This window comes from Pollicipes pollicipes, unplaced genomic scaffold, assembly GCF_011947565.3.
Source record: "Pollicipes pollicipes isolate AB1234 unplaced genomic scaffold, Ppol_2.1 Scaffold_7262;HRSCAF=8765_pilon_pilon_pilon, whole genome shotgun sequence".
Lineage (NCBI taxonomy): Eukaryota > Metazoa > Arthropoda > Thecostraca > Pollicipedomorpha > Pollicipedidae > Pollicipes > Pollicipes pollicipes.
In genome coordinates, this window is record NW_023597055.1 from 1,831,573 (window position 1) to 1,850,100 (window position 18,528).

General features: G+C 61.1%; 2 protein-coding genes across 2 annotated transcripts in view; both read left to right on the forward strand.

The window, feature by feature from the left end:
- LOC119113905 (uncharacterized) overlaps positions 1 to 10,297 on the forward strand; it is a gene marked incomplete at its 3' end in the record, with an annotated part of 36,076 nt that extends 25,779 nt beyond the window's left edge. The window contains exons 5-10 of the mRNA XM_037238133.1: positions 4,348 to 4,583; positions 5,775 to 5,984; positions 6,461 to 6,619; positions 7,129 to 7,248; positions 7,650 to 8,056; positions 8,530 to 10,297. Coding sequence (XP_037094028.1) covers positions 4,348 to 4,583; positions 5,775 to 5,984; positions 6,461 to 6,619; positions 7,129 to 7,248; positions 7,650 to 8,056; positions 8,530 to 10,297 — 2,900 coding nt within the window. The remainder of the gene's footprint in view (positions 1 to 4,347; positions 4,584 to 5,774; positions 5,985 to 6,460; positions 6,620 to 7,128; positions 7,249 to 7,649; positions 8,057 to 8,529) is intronic.
- Positions 10,298 to 10,304: 7 nt separating this feature from the next.
- Positions 10,305 to 18,497, forward strand: LOC119114042 (collagen alpha-1(I) chain; the record flags this gene model as incomplete). Its single annotated transcript, XM_037238271.1, has 5 exons — positions 10,305 to 14,498; positions 14,683 to 14,711; positions 15,119 to 16,299; positions 16,778 to 16,877; positions 17,325 to 18,497. Coding segments are annotated over 5 exons (5,676 nt in total), but the record flags the coding sequence as incomplete, so codon positions are not given.
- Between the last annotated feature and the right edge of the window lie 31 nt (positions 18,498 to 18,528).

Here is an 18,528-nt window from a genome sequence, read left to right on the forward strand (position 1 = left end):
CTTCGCAGCTGTTCAGCTGTTCACAGCTGTTGTAGAAGGCATGACCCCCTGGTCATGAAGCCATGTATGAGCACACGCCGCTGAAGCAGTGCAGCACCGAGCCGTAGCTGAATGTGCCCTTAGATCGGGGCAGATCGGTGCTGAGAGCTGCGTCATTTTTTGGGGAAGGGCAAAATGTCAAATATACCACCGGCATTAGTGCTGGTCCGGGAAGGGCTCCTAAACCCTATCCGCATCGTTTCTCCAGCCCTGTGGTTTTGAGGACGGAAATCAGTGAGGTGTGGACGGGTTTCACGTCCAGTCGCTGCCCAGCACTGGGACAGGCTCATCGTCCAGTCGCTGCCCAACACTGGGACAGGCACGCGTCCAGTCGCTGCCCAACACTGGGACAGGCACGCGTCCAGTCGCTGTTCAGTGCTGAGATAGACGTACCTGGCAGCTATTTAGTCGTGGCAGCTATTTAGTCGTACAAGCGCGGGCCCGCACCGAGTACGTCAGATGCCGTTTCTAATCAATCAAGCGCGAAGGTGCTGATTCCACGCGGCGCTTGGAGAATTTAGCAGGATTACGCTGCATCCAGGGTGACTTCGCAATGTTTTCCATCTGACACAACTGAAACCCTGACAAATTGGGTAGTTATCTCCCTAATACATTGCTCCTCTCACGTAAACAATTTTTAGCGCTAGCATGTGGACGCCGCCATATTTTTGGCTTGCCCGGGTAAACCGCACTTATCAAAATAGATAAGACACGGCCGTCACAGCTGCGCGCACACATCCTGGTAGGCCACCGGTTGCTGCAGGACGTACGGTGCCGCAGCTGGTCACTGAAAAAGTGCGGATCGATGCCGAAATCCGGCCGCAGAATCCCGGCTGGCGTCGCCTGGCGGTCGCCGGCTTGATTTACGAGTGAGATGGCCCAGTGCCCCGCCGCTGGTTTTCCTGCCAGTCAGCGGATCAGCGCACTCCACTTTTCAAGCGCCGACGTCAAGATCTCGCTGCTGAGAGCCTTCGAGGCGCAGGCATGAGAGCTCGGGGGGTGGTCTGCGGGCAGCGAAGGCGTCGATGCCGCTGACGGGGTCTGGCGCGGAGCCGAGCCGGCGCCGTCGCGGTCGAGCCCGTCCTCGTCTCAGCCGCTGCGGCCGGACGCCGATGTGGCGTGACAGTGTCGGCCGTTGGAGCCTCACATGCTGATGGTCGGGCCCTCGTGACCCCGTCGGCTGCTGACGCCTGCAGGGTTCGGGCCCTCGTGACCCCGTCGGCTGCTGACGCCTGCACGGCCCGGGCTCTCGTGACTCCGCCGGCTGCTGACGCCTGCAGGGCCGGCCCCTCGTGACCTCGTCGGCTACTGACGCCTGCACGGCCCGGGCCCTCGTGATCCCGCCGGCTGCTGACGCCTGCACGGCCCGGGCCCTCGTGACCTCGTCGGCTGCTGACGCCTGCAGGGCTCAGGCCCTCGTGACCCCGTCGGCTGCTGACGCCTGCACGGCCCGGGCCCTTGTGACCTCGTCGGCTGCTGACGCCTGCACGGCCCGGGCCCTCGTGGCCTTGTCGGCTGCTGACGCCTGCACGGCCCGGGCCCTCGTGACCTCGCCGGCTGCTGACGCCTGCAGGGTTCGGGCCCTCGTGACCTCGCCAGCTGCTGACGCCTGCAGGGCTCAGGCCCTCGTGACCTCGCCGGCTGCTGACGCCAGCAGGGCTCGGACCACACACTTGGTGCCGCTCTTGGTAAATCGGCCCCAGGAGGTGCTGACCTTCGGCTAGTGATGAGCTCCCGTTTGTGGTACCGCTCTCTACAGTTCAGCAGTGGAAAATGCTAAAAAAGTTAGTGTGACCACACAAAGGAACAAGGCCATTTCGCTGGCAACATTATCAGATGGAGCTATCTCGAGGAAAGGTGGCGTGTCCTCGCTACATCCCAGCCTCGCCGTGCTCTCCACCAATGTTCAGCAGCGCCCGGGTGACCTCAAGAGGCTGACAGGGTCATGAGGTCTGCAGCCCTGTCTGGGAGCGAGCCGCAGTATCGAGACCCTCTCTCTCTCTCTCTCTCCTCTCTCTCTCTCTCTCTCTCTCTCTCTCTCTCTCTCTCTCTCTCTCTCTCTCTCTCTCTCTCTCTCTCTCTCTCTCTCTCTCTCTCTCTCTCTCTCTCTCTCTCTCTCTCTCTCTCTCTCTCTCTCTCTCTCTCTCTCTCTCTCTCTCTCTCTCTCTCTCTCTCTCTCTCTCTCTCCTCTCTCTCTTCTCTTCTCTCTCTCTCTCTCTCTCTCTCTCTCTCTCTCATCTCTCTCTCTCTCTCTCTCTCTCTCTCTCTCTCTCTCTCTCTCCTCTCTCTCTCTCCCTCTCTCTCTCATCTCTCTCTGCTCTCTCTCTCTCCCTCTCTCTCTCTCTCCTCTCTCTCTCTCTTTCTGTGCCCGTCACTGTCGGGAGCACAGCGTTCCCAGAAGGGCCTGCACACAGAAAGAACCCCTATCCATCGCCGACAGCGTGTCGGCGTCGGCGCCGAGAAGACAGCCGGCCGGTGGATGAGCTGGCTCCGCCCAGCGCGGAACGGCCTGCCGTAGCCGCTCTCACTGGACGAGTGCGCCGGTCCGGGACCGCTCGGGCCCGCCGCCGTACCGCTTTGACAGTCCCGGGGGGCTAGTGACAGCGGCGTCTGGCTCAAACCTGGCCCAAAAACTTTCCAAGCGGCGTTTCGCACAGATTGGCCAGCTTCGTATACGAAACGGAGAGGGCTGGTAGGAAAGTTGGGCTGAGGGATGAAGTGGTGGCTTTGTCCCCCACCCCACTGGTGGGCGAGATTGCGTCCCTGGTCGCGGGCATCAGGTTTACGGTTTACGGTTTACGGTTTACGGTTTACGGTTTACGGTTTGCGGTTTGCGGTTTGCGGTTTACGGTTTGCGGTTTGGCCGGAGACGGTGGGCCGAGAAAGGATTCGTGACTTGTATGGTACACGCGCATTAACAGTGTGTGTAAGATATTTGTTCCTACCTTATTGTCCGTTGACGCACCGATTTCAGACGAGCGACCCAAGTATGCCATGACAAGTATTAACTGATATATCTGGCGGCATTGGTATGTGGCTTCTTATCCCCCGCTCTCCAGCCCTGGCCTCATGAGCTGCCGCCTCATGTCGTTTGTGCTGCGGTACCGACGGCAGCCGGACGAGGCCTGAGCGGCCTGCTGAGGTCCGCCGAGCCGGCGCGGCGTCGGCTGACCTTCGGACGTCGGGTAGTGGGGGCGCACCCCTGGCGGCGGCGGCGGCGGTGGCGGACCGCGTCACCCCGACGTCGGCACGGCAGCCGCGCGCCCGGCGGAGGGGCAGCGGCGCAGCTCTCAGCTCAGCTCTCAGCTCAGTTCTCAGCTCAGCTCTCAGTTCAGCTCTCAGCTCAGCTACCGGCTCAGCTCTTAGTTCAGCTCTCGGCTCAGCTCTCAGCTCAGCTCTCAGCTCAGCTGTCGGCTCAGCTCTGGGCTCAGCTGTCGGCTCAGCTCTCAGCTCAGTTCTCGGCTCAGCTCTCAGCTCAGCTCTCAGCTCAGCTCTCAGTTCAGCTCTCAGCTCAACTCTCAGCTCAGCTCTCAGCTCAGGTTTCAGCTCAGCTCTCATCTCAGCTCTAAGCTCAGCTCTCAGCTCAGCTGTCGGCACAGCTGTCGACTCAGCTGTCGGCTCAGCTCTCAATTTTCAGCTCTCAGCTCTCAACTATCAGCTTAGCTCCCCCTCCGCTCAGCTCAGCTGACAGCAGTGGCCTATGAGCTGCCTTGATCATGGACTGACCCTGGTCCCGGCGTTAGTTGGCTTGCCTATAATACCGTATTAATACAGATTTACGAGCGACGTAGTGTCTGGCTTTTCGGTGAGAATACCGCATGGATACGTGGCATTGTACATGAGCTTTGAGGAGCTGGGGAACTGCCGAAAAGCTATGCGGCTAGTGCCCTATACTCCCGTCTTCGCTATGCAGCGCCATAAAACTATTGCTAGATGTTCTCGCAGAGTTGGAGAAGCAAACGCTGGGTTTTAAGAACATCTGGGGCACAGTCCTTGACTCCCGTTTCCCGAGCCCACAATCGTTAAAGCTGGTCCGATTCCACCCATTAAGTCTACGCATCAGAGGCTTACGGTTTATGATGTCACCGTGCACAATCCCATTAGGTGGTCATCAAAGCGTCCAGTTTCAGATAAGTGCACCGGGTAGACCATTGCAAATGCGTTGAAACCGCGTTGTCCAATGTCCATCTCCACCTATCAGTCGGTGTTGCCGTAAGTGCTGGCCGGCTCGCGTGTCCATGGCCTACATCCGGCCCTGCAGCTGGCCACGTGCCAGCTGATCCCGACACCTGCGTGATGGCGTTCCAGACGGCAGCGCGACGTACGAGGGGATCCGCCGCCCGGGGCTGAAGAAGATCATATCGTTGGGCGCCGACCTGTCCTCCAACCGGCTGGCGCAGCTAGTGACATCTAGCGGAGGGCTCGACAACCTCGCGGAGAGCGTGAAGCAGAAGCTTCGCGACGCCGATGTGGATGGTGTCGAGGTCAACGCGGATTCGGTGTCCAGTCGTAAAGATGTCAAGAACCTGCAGACGGTTCTACAGGTACGGTGAAGAGGGAGCTGTAAGCTTAAGTATCGCTTAGCAATGTGCTCCTCAAACGACTGCTGCCGCATCCCCAGACGTGCGGCCCTCTGTTACCGATGTGTCTCCCAGACGCCTTGTATGTTCCTCAGACACGTGGCCAGTAGTTGATGATATGTTCGTCACGTCTTGGCACGTTTTCATAGCACGTGGCCAAACCCTTCGTCGGAGGGTGCAAAATTATCTCGAAAACCCTGCGACTTTGGACCAAATCACCACAAGTCCGTCCATTATTAAGTGTAAATCTCTTTGGCTTAGAGTAGGGGGGGACATGGCCCCGGTGGCCCTTCCTTTTGCTACGTTCCTGCCCCCCCCCCCCTCGCAGTCAGAAATGCTTTGGGTGCATTGCTTGGCCCAACTGTCGGCTGGCAACACACCAACGAGGGGCAGCCCAGGCCCGCGGCGGCCGTCCCGTAGCTTCAGGCGGCACGTGCGACCCTCCGCTGTCCTGTAGAACGGGAGCGCCGAGGCAAAATCATCTGTTGCACTCGGTGGCACGACTTGGATGAAGGTTTCGGAGCATACGCAACAACCTTCGCTTAGTGTGTATTGCCAAACCCGTGCCACTAATGTAACCAGCTGTGAATATATTTAGAAAGAAGAAGGACGTGACAGACGTTAGTTGCGTTTGTCCCACTCATGTTCAGACGTCCACCCTGAACAGCGACATATAGTTCAAGTACCCGCCCTTATAAGCGACGTGTTTCATTTACCCCTGTATGAGCCATGACAGCTGCCCAACGCGTGTGAGTCCGCGTGCTTATTATGATGCGTGCAAACCTTATCGAGTCGTTGCCAGACAGGCGTCATCAAGAAGCGCTATGGGACCGAGGGTGGAGATGTCATGCTTTCGTCAGGTGGTGTCACTATGACGTCATTATGATGCGTGTTGACCCCATCGAGCCAGTGTCAGATGTGTCATCAATCGCAAGCAGCGCTATGAGACCGAGGGTGGAGATGTCATCCTTTCGTCAGGCGGCGCCACTATGATGTCATTATGATGCGTGTTGACCCCATCGAGTCACTGTCAGATATGTGTCATCAATCGCAAGCAGCGTAATGAGACCCATGCTCTCGTCAGGTGACGTCACTCCTACGAGCTCCACGGATGACATCATCATACGACGTCACTAACCTCCTGGCGGTTGACAGGCCCTGCGGTCGTCGTCGCTGGCCTCCGAGCAGCAGCTGCTGGTGCGGCTGCCGGCGGCCGGCCGCCAGCTGGCGTCGCTCGGCGACCTGAGCGGCATCAGTCAGCTGGTCGACCGGCTGGTACTGGCCGCAGACCGGCTGACGTCACGTGACCGGTCGCGCACGCGCCAGCTGAGCCGGCTCATGGGAGACGGCTCGCTGGACAGCGTGGTACGTGGTCAGGACGGGGAGGCGCGGCCGGCCGGCTGCATCGCGCTGCTCGTGGGGGGGGGGGGGGGGGTGAGAGCCGACGCGGCGCGGCGTCTGGGGTGCCTATGGCCGGGGGGCGGTGCTCAGTCTGGCGCGGCGCGGCGCGCCACCGTGTGCGGCTCGCCTCGCTGGCTGGAAGACGAGTCTTGGTCGAGGCAGTAATAACATCGACCAGATGCTAGAATGTCATGCGAATACGTTTCGCGAAGCTGATTTGGGGAGTTTGAAACAAAGGGTGCGGAAAGTGTTGCCTCCCCAATTATTACTCAACCCATTTTATCGACACCTAATGACGACTTACACCCCTTACCAGAGAGTCACCCAAGGTGTTCGGAACACGAGTCACAAGTGTAAAGGCAGCTCCGATTTGGACCCGACGCTGGTGTGGTGGCCCCTCGAGAGGCTACCAAACTCCCAGTTCGGCGCTCTGCCGACAGGATGCGCTGCTGGACCTGCTGCTCTCCAGAGGGGTGGAGGCGGGCCGCCTGGTGATCACCCTCCCGTCGTACGGCTACCTGTACGAGCTGGCTGATCCAGGGCAGACGTCACCGGGCTCGCGGCCAGACTCCGGCCCCGTCCGCCTGGCCAGGAGGGAGGTGAGGCGCCAGCCGGCGGCGCGCGGAGAGGACCGGGGGTGCTGCCGGCGCGCTGCCCGCGCGGCGGCGCTGGCCGGCTGCGGAAGATGACAGATGTGATACGGTTGGTGACTTTGTTGAAATGACGTTTGTTGGCAACAACGCCGTTCTATTTAACGCGCCCCGTTCCGACAATGCATCTGAAGCGTCGCTGTATGGCATTGGCGTCTTAAATCGCACGCAAGCGATTAGACAAGAGCAGAAATGGGAAGAGCCCAATCATAAGAAAAATCAACCGGTATTCGAAGCCAGTGGAGCTGCAAAACTTTAACACTTTTCACCCACCAGGGAGGAATTCACATACATGAGCTATGCCAATGCGAGAGCGAATGAATGCGGGGAAGTCCTTCGATATTTGATACGTGCACGTGCCACGCCGTCGCGACGATTACCCATGACCCATGTCTGCGGCCATTACCGATTACCCATTACCCATGGCTCATTACCCTTCACCCATGTCCGTCCCACAGGTCTGCGGCATGTTCAACTCTAGCTGGGCGGAGGATCGTGATGATGATATGACGTCACCCTACGCCCACTACAAGAATTCGTGGATCACTTACGAGGATGAAATAAGCACGGCAGTGAAAGTAAGTGACATTGGAATGTCGGCGAGGTCCAGTTGGATGCATTGTCTAAATGAGCTGAGATCCCATAAGTTCCCGAACGGGAAACCTACTACCCGTCACAGTACTGTGTGTCGGCTACCCCGTCACAGTGCTGCGTATCCGCTACTCTGTCCCTGCTTCTTCGCTGCCCGCCAAGGAGGGCAGGCAGCCTGCTTCGAGACTGAGCGTGGCAGAAACGCAGCCCAGCGCGTCTCCAACTACGCCTATGCCCATAAGGACGCAGTACGTCAGGGCCTAGTTCCCAGTCCATACAGTCACGCCTCCCATCTTCACCTCCGCTCCGCCTCAGCGCCCACGCGGCGTCGGCAGGCGCGGATCCGCCGGCTGACACACGTCCCTCACCGCCCGCCTCGCCCGCGCAGACGCATTACATGCTGCTCCGCGCGCTGCCCGGCCTGGCGGTGGACTCGCTGGACGCGGACGCCGACTGCGGCCACGGCCAGCTCGCCGACACCGTCGACTGGTGGCTGCGCTCGCTGGCGGACCTCTCGCGCCGCGACGTCCAGCGCCGCCTGCAGCTGCTGATGAACGTCGTCGAGCAGGACGTGACGCCCGAGGAGGCCAAGTTCCGCTCGCCGGCCTGGAGGCTGCAGCGGGCCGGCGGCGGCGACGTGCGCGCCGGCGGCTCCGTCTCCAAGTGCGCCGACGCCGGCTACTTCCGGCGCAGGGAGGTGTGCGGCGAGTACGAACGCTGCGTGCGCTGGCCGGGCGCCACCAACGGACTGCGCTTCTTCTACGAGTGCCCCAGTGGCATGCTGTTCGACGACAGGTGGGTGGCGGCCGGGGCGGGACGGGGCGCGGCGCGGGGGTCTGTAGCTGGCCTCATCCACGGTCGCCGGTCCCTCTGCAGAGTGTGCAGTCAACAACGCATGCGTTTGTTGCGGTTTGTTTAATGCGCTACGGCGCGTTGACTTCAGTGGTCATTTTTCGCTCATAATGAGCAACAATGCATCGGACTATCGAAGTAGCAAACTTGGCGATGCACTCATCCTCGTTACATGCCGTTCTCTCGTTGGCGTTAGCGATGTGCAGAGGTTTGCGCATCTTTTGACGTCAGCTGCGATGACACTGACCCCAGTATGCAGCTGTACGCCTACACATCGTCTTGTTTAATGATAAAATGTACCATGTAGCTCCGATTCGTGTGGGCCAAAGCCGCGCCGCTTTCGTCTCCATGAGCTCCATCGCAGGGCACATCGGGACCCCTGAGGTGCTTATCGATGCCGCTGTCTGCTCGGCCAGGTGGGAGATCTGCACGTGGGCGTCTGCCACCGAGCCGTGCGAGAACTCCAACACCGAGGTGCCGCCAGTGGAGCATCACGATGTGCCGTGCGAGGCCGACGGCTACTTCGCCGACCCCAGCAACTGCAAGTACTTCCAACTCTGCCGCGACTACTACAACAACGGCACCTTCACCAAGTTTGAGTTCAAGTGTCCGTACGGTCTGGGCTACGACGACGTCGAGCTCACGTGCACGTGGGCGTGGTTGGTGCCGCGCTGCGGGGCGTCGTCCACCATGAAGACGCCGTTCTCGCAGGACGAGCTGACCACCATGGCCTCTGGGCTACGTTCGAGCTCGGCCGCCGTCGACGAGGACAAGCTGCAGCGCTTCAGCGCCGAGCTGAGTGAGTTCGAGCGGCAGCACGACAAGCCGGATTCGCCGGCCGGCCGCAGCGACATGCAGGACAAGCAGGACGAGCGCGGCTTCCTCGACATCGTCATTGGCTCTGTGCGGTCGCTGTTCGCCAGCGCCTGGAGTCGACTCACGGGCGACAGCGACGCGCTGGAGTCGGCCACGCCGCCCACCACGCGCACACTAGCTGAAAGCGCGCTGGAGGCGCCGCTGTCGCGGGTGCGCCGCTCACCGCAGTGGTCCTACTTGCCGCCGAGCAGGGATTTCGGTACGGAGGTGTCCAAGCCGCCAGCGCAGACGGACGTGTTCCAGCTGCCGCCGCCGCCGCCGCCGAAGCAGGACGCAGACGAGCTGGACCCAACACGCCTGCGCCCTCCGCGGCCGGGACCAGGGGACAGCGGCGTCGGCGAGTCACCCGCTCCAAAAACGGGGCTCGGTGAAGTCACTGGGGACGGGGAGCAGACAGGCACACGGGTGCAGACGGGTGAGTCCGGCACTGGAAAGGAGCAAGAACCACCGGAAGGGGCAGCACCAGGATCGCGGGTGCCAATACAGACTACACCCGGCAAGCCAACCAAACCCGAGTATCCGGGGGCTCCCGGCCCATCCAGGCCGGGACCTCAGGTCAGCCAAGCACCCAGCGGTGCTGGAACCCCTGGCCGGCCAGGCAAACCCGGCACAACCGGACAACAGGAAACGCCGGGCACGCCCGGACAACCAGGCACCTTGGGATCTGGAGGTTCGGTCGGTACTCCGGGACGGCCTGGTGCACCTGGACGACCAGGAACTCCAGGAACTCAAGGCAGACCCACCACTGGAAGTGGTCCTGCCACGAAAGGTCCGTCTGGAGCTCCACGCAGACCTGGCACAGAAGTAGGACCTGGAACAGGAGGTAGGCCAGGAACACCGGGAGAGCCCGGAACAGGAGGCACACCAGGAACCCAAGGCACGCCTGGCATAGGAGGAAGGCCTGGAACAGGAGGTATTGGCATTCAAGGTACGCCTCAGACAGGAGGTAGGCCTGGAACAGAAGGCACACCGGGAGTTCCAGGCAAGCCAGGAACACAAGAAAGGCCTGGAACAGCAAGAAGACCTGGGACAGGGGGTACAGGAGGAACTCAAGGCAGGCCTGGAACAGGTGGGAGACCAGGTGAAGGTGGACTTGGGCCCGACAGTGGTTTCCCCGAGGGTTCCCGAGGACCCGGTGGCAGTTCGCCAGCATATCCCACCGGCTTCCCAGGACCACAGGGACGACCGGGCTCAAGACGACCAGGAACACCAGGCGAACCAGGAATACCAGGCAAACCAGGAACGGGGGGCACACCTGGAGCAGGTGGCATTGGCACTCAAGGTAGGCCTGGAACAGCAGGCACACCGGGAGTTTCCAGGCAAGCCAGGAACACAAGGAAGGCCCGGAACAGGAGGAAGGCCTGGAATTGGGGGTACAGGAGGAACTCAAGGCAGGCCTGGAACAGGTGGAAGACTAGGTGAAGGTGGACTTGGTCCCGACAGTGGTTTCCCCGAAGGTTCCCGGGGACCCGATGGCAGTTCGCCAGTCTACCCTACCGGCTCACCAGGACCGCAGGGACGACCAGGCTCAAGAAGACCAGGAACACCAGGCGAACCAGGAATACCAGGCAAACCAGGAACGGGAGGCACGCCTGGAGTAGGAGGCGTTGGCAGTCAAGGTAGGCCTGGGACAGGAGGCATACCGGGAGTTCCAGGCAAGCCAGGAACACAAGGGAGGCCCGGAACAGGAGGGAGGCCTGGAACTGGGGGTACAGGGGGAACTCAAGGCAGGCCTGGAACAGGTGGAAGACCTGGTGGCGGTGGACTTGGTCCCGACAGTGGTTTCCCCGAAGGTTCCCGAGGACCCGATGGCAGTTCGCCAGTTTATCCTACCGGCTCACCAGGACCGCAGGGACGACCAGACTCAAGAAGACCAGGAACACCAGGCGAACCAGGAATACCAGGCAAACCAGGAACGGGAGGCACACCTGGAGTAGGAGGCGTTGGCAGTCAAGGTAGGCCTGGGACAGGAGGCACACCGGGAGTTCCAGGCAAGCCAGGAACACAAGGGAGGCCCGGAACAGGAGGGAGGCCTGGAACTGGGGGTACAGGGGGAACTCAAGGCAGGCCTGGAACAGGTGGAAGACCTGGTGGCGGTGGACTTGGTCCCGACAGTGGTTTCCCCGAAGGTTCCCGAGGACCCGATGGCAGTTCGCCAGTTTATCCTACCGGCTCCCCAGGACCGCAGGGACGACCAGGCCCAAGAAGACCAGGAACACCAGGCAAACCGGGAATACCAGGCAAACCAGGAGCGGGAGGCACGCCTGGAGTAGGAGGCGTTGGCAGTCAAGGTAGGCCTGGCACAGGAGGCACACCGGGAGTTCCAGGCAAGCCAGGAACACAAGGAGGGCCCGGAACAGGAGGGAGGCCTGGAACTGGGGGTACAGGGGGAACTCAAGGCAGGCCTGGAACAGGTGGAAGACCTGGTGGCGGTGGACTTGGTCCCGACAGTGGTTTCCCCGAGGGTTCCCGAGGACCCGGTGGCAGTTCGCCAGTTTATCCTACCGGCTCACCAGGACCGCAGGGACGACCAGGCCCAAGAAGACCAGAAACACCAGGCGAACCAGGAATGCCAGGCAAACCAGGAACGGGAGGCACGCCTGGAGTAGGAGGCGTTGGCAGTCAAGGTAGGCCTGGGACAGGAGGCACACCGGGAGTTCCAGGCAAGCCAGGAACACAAGGGAGGCCCGGAACAGGAGGGAGGCCTGGAACTGGGGGTACAGGGGGAACTCAAGGCAGGCCTGGAACAGGTGGAAGACCTGGTGGCGGTGGACTTGGTCCCGACAGTGGTTTCCCCGAAGGTTCCCGAGGACCCGATGGCAGTTCGCCAGTTTATCCTACCGGCTCCCCAGGACCGCAGGGACGACCGGGCTCAAGAAGACCAGGAACACCAGGCGAACCGGGAATACCAGGCAAACCAGGAACGGGAGGCACACCTGGAGTGGGAGGCATTGGCACTCAAGGTAGGCCTGGCACAGGAGGCACACCGGGAGTTCCAGGCAAGCCAGGAACACAAGGGAGGCCCGGAACAGGAGGGAGGCCTGGAACTGGGGGTACAGGGGGAACTCAAGGCAGGCCTGGAACAGGTGGAAAACCTGGTGGCGGTGGACTTGGTCCCGACAGTGGTTTCCCCGAAGGTTCCCGAGGACCCGATGGCAGTTCGCCAGTTTATCCTACCGGCTCACCAGGACCGCAGGGACGACCAGGCCCAAGAAGACCAGGAACACCAGGCGAACCAGGAATACCAGGCAAACCAGGAACGGGAGGCACACCTGGAGTAGGAGGCGTTGGCAGTCAAGGTAGGCCTGGGACAGGAGGCACACCGGGAGTTCCAGGCAAGCCAGGAACACAAGGGAGGCCCGGAACAGGAGGGAGGCCTGGAGCTGGGGGTACGGGGGGAACTCAAGGCAGGCCTGGAACAGGTGGAAGACCTGGTGGCGGTGGACTTGGTCCCGACAGTGGTTTCCCCGAAGGTTCCCGAGGACCCGATGGCAGTTCGCCAGTTTATCCTACCGGCTCCCCAGGACCGCAGGGACGACCAGGCTCAAGACGACCGGGAAAGCCAGGCAAACCAGGAATACCAGGCAAACCAGGAACGGGAGGCACGCCTGGAGTAGGAGGCGTTGGCAGTCAAGGTAGGCCTGAGACAGGAGGCACACCGGGAGTTCCAGGCAAACCGGGAACACAAGGAGGGCCCGGAACAGGAGGAAGGCCTGGAACGGGGGGTACGGGAGGAACTCAAGGCAGGCCTGGAACAGGTGGAAGACCAGGTGGCGGTGGACTTGGTCCCGACAGTGGTTTCCCCGAAGGTTCCCGAGGACCCGGTGGCAGTTCGCCAGCATATCCCACCGGCTTCCCAGGACCGCAGGGACGACCAGGCTCAAGGAGACCAGGAACACCAGGCAAACCGGGAATACCAGGCAAACCAGGAACAGGAGGCACACCTGGAGTGGGAGGCATTGGCACTCAAGGTAGGCCTGGCACAGGAGGCACACCGGGAGTTCCAGGCAAGCCAGGAACACAAGGAGGGCCCGGAACAGGAGGAAGGCCTGGAACGGGTGGTACAGGAGGAACTCAAGGCAGGCCTGGAACAGGTGGAAGACCAGGTGGCGGTGGACTTGGTCCCGACAGTGGTTTCCCCGAAGGTTCCCGAGGACCCGATGGCAGTTCGCCAGTCTATCCTACCGGCCCCCCAGGACCGCAGAGACGACCAGACTCAAGACGACCGGGAAAGCCAGGCAAACCAGGAATACCAGGCAAACCAGGAACAGGAGGCACACCTGGAGTGGGAGGCATTGGCACTCAAGGTAGGCCTGGCACAGGAGGCACACCGGGAGTTCCAGGCAAACCGGGAACACAAGGAAGGCCCGGAACAGGAGGAAGGCCTGGAACGGGGGGTACGGGAGGAACTCAAGGCAGGCCTGGAACGGGTGGAAGACCAGGTGGCGGTGGACTTGGTCCCGACAGTGGTTTCCCCGAGGGTTCCCGAGGACCCAGCGGCAGTTCGCCAGTCTATCCTACCGGTTCCCCAGGACCGCAGGGACGACCAGGCTCAAGAAGACCAGGAACACCAGGCAAGCCAGGAATACCAGGCAAACCAGGAACGGGAGGCGCGCCTGGAGTAGGAGGCGTTGGCACTCAAGGTAGGCCTGGAACAGGAGGCACACCGGGAGTCCCAGACAAGCCAGGAACACAAGGAGGGCCCGGAACAGGAGGAAGGCCTGGAACAGGAGGAACAGGAGGGACTCAAGGCAGGCCCGGAACAGGAGGAAGGCCAGGAACAGGGAGTACAGGAGGGACTCAAGGCAGGCCTGGAACAGGTGGAAGGCCTGGTGGCGGTGGACTTGGTCCCGACAGTGGTTTCCCCGAAGGTTCCCGAGGACCCGATGGCAGTTCGCCAGTCTATCCTACCGGCTCCCCAGGACCACAGAGACGACCAGACTCAAGAAGACCAGGAAAGCCAGGCAAGCCAGGAATACCAGGCAAACCAGGAACGGGGGGCACGCCCGGAGTAGGAGGCGTTGGCACTCAGGGTAGGCCTGGGACAGGAGGCACACCGGGTGTCCCAGGCAAGCCAGGAACACAAGGAAGGCCCGGAACAGGAGGAAGGCCTGGAACAGGGGGTACAGGGGGAACTCAAGGCAGGCCTGGAACAGGTGGAAGACTAGGTGAAGGTGGACTTGGTCCCGACAGTGGTTTCCCCGAGGGAAGCCGCGGCCCTAGTGGAGGTTCTGGACGGCCAGGAACCGGTGATGGAGTTGGAGGTCCTGGACGGCCAGGAGCCGGTGGTGGAGTTGGAGGTTCTGGAAGACCAGGAGCCGGCGATGGATTTGGAGGTTCTGGAAGACCAGGAGCCGGTGATGGAGTTGGAGGTCCTGGACGGCCAGGAGCCGGTGGTGGAGTTGGAGGTTCTGGAAGACCAGGAGCCGGCGATGGATTTGGAGGTTCTGGAAGACCAGGAGCCGGTGGTGGAGTTGGAGGTTTTGGAAGACCTGGAGCCGGTGGTGGAGTTGGAGGTTCTGGAAGACCAGGAGCCGGCGATGGATTTGGAGGTTCTGGAAGACCAGGAGCCGGTGGTGGAGTTGGAGGTTCTGGAAGACCAGGAGCCGGTGGTGGAGTTGGAGGTTTTGGAAGACCAGGAGCCGGTGGTGGAGTTGGAGGTTCTGGAAGACCAGGAGCCGGCGGGGTTGGAGGTTCCGGAAGGCCAGGAGCCGGCGATGGAGTTGGAGGTTCTGGAAGACCAGGAGCCGGTGGTGGAGTTGGAGGTTCTGGAAGACCAGGAGCCGGCGATGGATTTGGAGGTTCTGGAAGACCAGGAGCCGGCGATGGATTTGGAGGTTCTGGAAGACCAGGAGCCGGTGGTGGAGTTGGAGGTTCTGGAAGACCAGGAGCCGGTGGTGGAGTTGGAGGTTTTGGAAGACCAGGAGCCGGTGGTGGAGTTGGAGGTTCTGGAAGACCAGGAGCCGGCGGGGTTGGAGGTTCCGGAAGGCCAGGAGCCGGCGATGGAGTTGGAGGTTCTGGAAGACCAGGAGCCGGTGGTGGAGTTGGAGGTTCTGGAAGACCAGGAGCCGGCGATGGATTTGGAGGTTCTGGAAGACCAGGAGCCGGTGGTGGAGTTGGAGGTTCTGGAAGACCAGGAGCCGGTGGTGGAGTTGGAGGTTCTGGAAGACCAGGAGCCGGTGGTGGAGTTGGAGGTTTTGGAAGACCAGGAGCCGGTGGTGGAGTTGGAGGTTCTGGAAGACCAGGAGCCGGCGGGGTTGGAGGTTCCGGAAGGCCAGGAGCCGGCGATGGAGTTGGAGGTTCTGGAAGACCAGGAGCCGGTGGTGGAGTTGGAGGTTCTGGACGGCCAGGAGCCGGCGATGGATTTGGAGGTTCTGGAAGACCAGGAGCCGGTGGTGGAGTTGGAGGTTCTGGAAGACCAGGAGCCGGTGGTGGAGTTGGAGGTTCTGGAAGACCAGGAGCCGGTGATGGGGTTGGAGGCTCCGGAAGGCCAGGAGCCGGTGGTGGAGTTGGAGGTTCTGGAAGACCAGGACCCGATGGTGGAGTTGGAGGCTCTGGAAGGCCAGGAGCCGGCGATGGTGGCGCTGGACGCCCCGGCTCGGGACGGCCTGGCGCCGGCGGGGGTGCCCCTGGTGGTGCAGGTGTGGCCGGCGGAGCAGGACGGCCGGGCCAGGGTACCCGCACGGGGGCAGACTATCAAGGCCGACCTGTCGGCGGTGCTCGTAGACCCACCGGCGGCGAAGGCGACAGGTTCAATGTTTTGGGATCCGCGGGCAACCCCAGGGTTGGGTTCACGAGGCCGTCCTTCGCACGACCGGATGGCGGAACGGTCGCCGGCAGCGGCCAGGATGTGGCGAGGCCCGGCTCTGATAGAGGAGAGCCATCAAGACGGCCCAAACCTGGCGAAGAACAGGAGAGAGAGCAGCCTACATCTGACAGAGGACAAGCAGGAGGAAGACCCACCCCTGCCGGAGGACAGGTCGGCGCGCCAGGAGCGGGAGGAAGACCCACCCCTGCCAGAGGTCAGGCCGGCGCACAAGGAGCGGGAGGAAGACCCACCCCTGCCAGAGATCAGGCCGGCGCACAAGGAGTGGGAGGAAGACCCACCCCTGCCAGAGGTCAGGTCGGCACACCAGGGACGGGAGCCGTCCAGAGCGCGGACCGTCCGACCGGAGGTCTTATTGACAGGTCCAAGACACCAACGCAAACCCCCGGAAAGCTGCTGAAGTTCCTTCGCGCGCACTTGTTCGGCCCAGGAGGCATAAAGCGGAAGGAGAACGAGATCGGTCCAGAGATCTGCGAGAGACCAGGTAAGATTGGTGCTGCCGGGTGACTGCGCTTTCCGCTCACCGTCGTTGTCTCGGCATTTTTGGGTGCATTTTGACAGATGCAACGAGTTTGCTGCAAGAAAAATGGATGCCTTTTGTGTGACCCCATCATGTGGTGCGGCGAACCCACACCTGCTTTCTTTGAATGCGAATTTTAATGCCGTTAACTTCCGTTTCGCCTCTTCTCTTTTTTGCACTTCTCTCCTGCTCCCGAGCACACACCGCTTGGAATTTCATTAGGCCACATCTGTCGGCGTTACACAAACCACGTCACAAACCACGTCACAAACCACGTCACAAACCACGCTGGGTGCAGCCGTCGGTAACACATCAGATGAACTAACTGAATGAGACTCGAACGCAGCTTCTCCGTGCTGAAGGAGCTAGGCAGATCGTATGAAGGGAGAGACGCCCGCGCCGAGCGGACGGCAGGCATCTGACCCTCGCCGGACGCCCGCAGGCATGTTCCGCCACCCGACCAACTGCAACAAGTTCTACGAGTGCTTCTGGGACCAGTGGTCCGAGCGGTACACACTGCACGTGTTCAACTGCGCGGTCAGGTGAGTGCAGCACCGCCCGCCTTCCGAATGGCACAAAACTGGTGCGGACTTCAACAGGGGCTTTTCACAGCATCTGTATGTGGGGGTCAGCACGCTTATTTGACGGTCATTGACGTGGCGCAGTGCGATGGGCAACACTTGAAACCTCATTGAGTCGTTATGCGGATGCAGTTAGTGAAAATGTCCATGGCTTGCGAAGGCACTTTACTCGGTGCCGTGAAAAAATCGCGTGCTGTTTGGGTATGCATGCGTGTTATGTTTCGCAAAGGTGCATCTCCCGCGGTCGACGGTCCGCGACATGGCGATGCCCAGCTCCAACAGTTTTGGAATCGTTACACTCTGTCACCACACGATTTAAGGTACCCCTTCCCTGTCTCCCCGACCGGCGATGACGTCACGATGACGCCACACCTCGCCGCCGCCGCTCACGTTCACCTCCCGCCGCAGGCTGGTGTACGACGAGTCCATCTCGGCCTGCAACTGGGGCTACAGCAACTCGGACTGCGCTGACCGGCCCGACGAGGAGCTGGAGCGGCTGCTGCGCGAGGCCGACCGCACCCAGTTCCCCGACGGGCTGCTGGATGGCTACCCCGACGTGCGCGAGTACCTCGGCCTCTGAGCCGACCGACCGGCCGGCCGGGGCGACCCGCCCGTCACCAGGCCAGCCCCGACGACGGCTCGCTGCGAGAGCCTGCTTCCCTGCGGGCACTGAGGCGTTGCGCGTTGTCCCACAGTATGTGGTGAGATGCGTGGGGCCTCAGCCCGCTCGAGTGCGCGAGGCTGACGCAGCGAAGCGGCGCGAGCGGCGTCTGGCGGCGCGGCGGCGCCCTGGCTGTGATAAGGGCGGACTATGTCGCTGGGCAGCGCGCGAGGTAGCGGCTTCACCGAGCGGCGCTGCAAGCTGGCTAACGTATGGTATTCTGACCGACTGTGAGCTTATTTGACAGCTGACTCGTCGCCCCCCTCCCCGCGCGCGAGACGCGGCCCGACAGCAGGGGTGGCAGCGTGGGTGGGAGGAGCCAGCGTTAGTCGCAGATGTCTGGCGGAGCGAGCGAATGCTGCAGCTGTTCTTGGAGACGTGTGGGTCGTATAGCTGAGGTGTGTTTGTTAGGCCAGCCTAATTTCGCTCGTTTCGGTGGCAACGCAACTGGAGAGTGGACGTTTTCGCTTTTGCAGAGCGAGTAAACCCTTGTGGGTTACCATTTCATCTGCTGTGGGCAGCTTAACGCTGTTTCTTTTCTACCACGCCGTGTATCTGTTCCGTGACTGTCATGGCGTCCTTTTAACGAAGTCCCGAGAACATGGCGGCAGTGAGAAGCATTTCGCCCGGAAACGGCCACCGAATGGATATTAGTAATAAGTTGTGGTAAAACGCAGTGCAGAATACATTGCATTCTGGACATTGCATAGACATACAGTTAGTTATGCATGAAGTAGGCATAATTTGGATGCCCTCCTGCGTGTCTTGTCTATGCATACAATCTTCTTGACTAGATCTTCGGGCAGAAATGGACTGGGTTCTTCTTCAATGCTGATGTAGGCATGGCTATGTTGTAAATAACCATCGGAAATCATAGTGTAGATCCATGGATCGTTTTGCAATAAACAAAGAGGTGGTTTCAAGTTAGTCATGAAATATGTGGGAGAACAG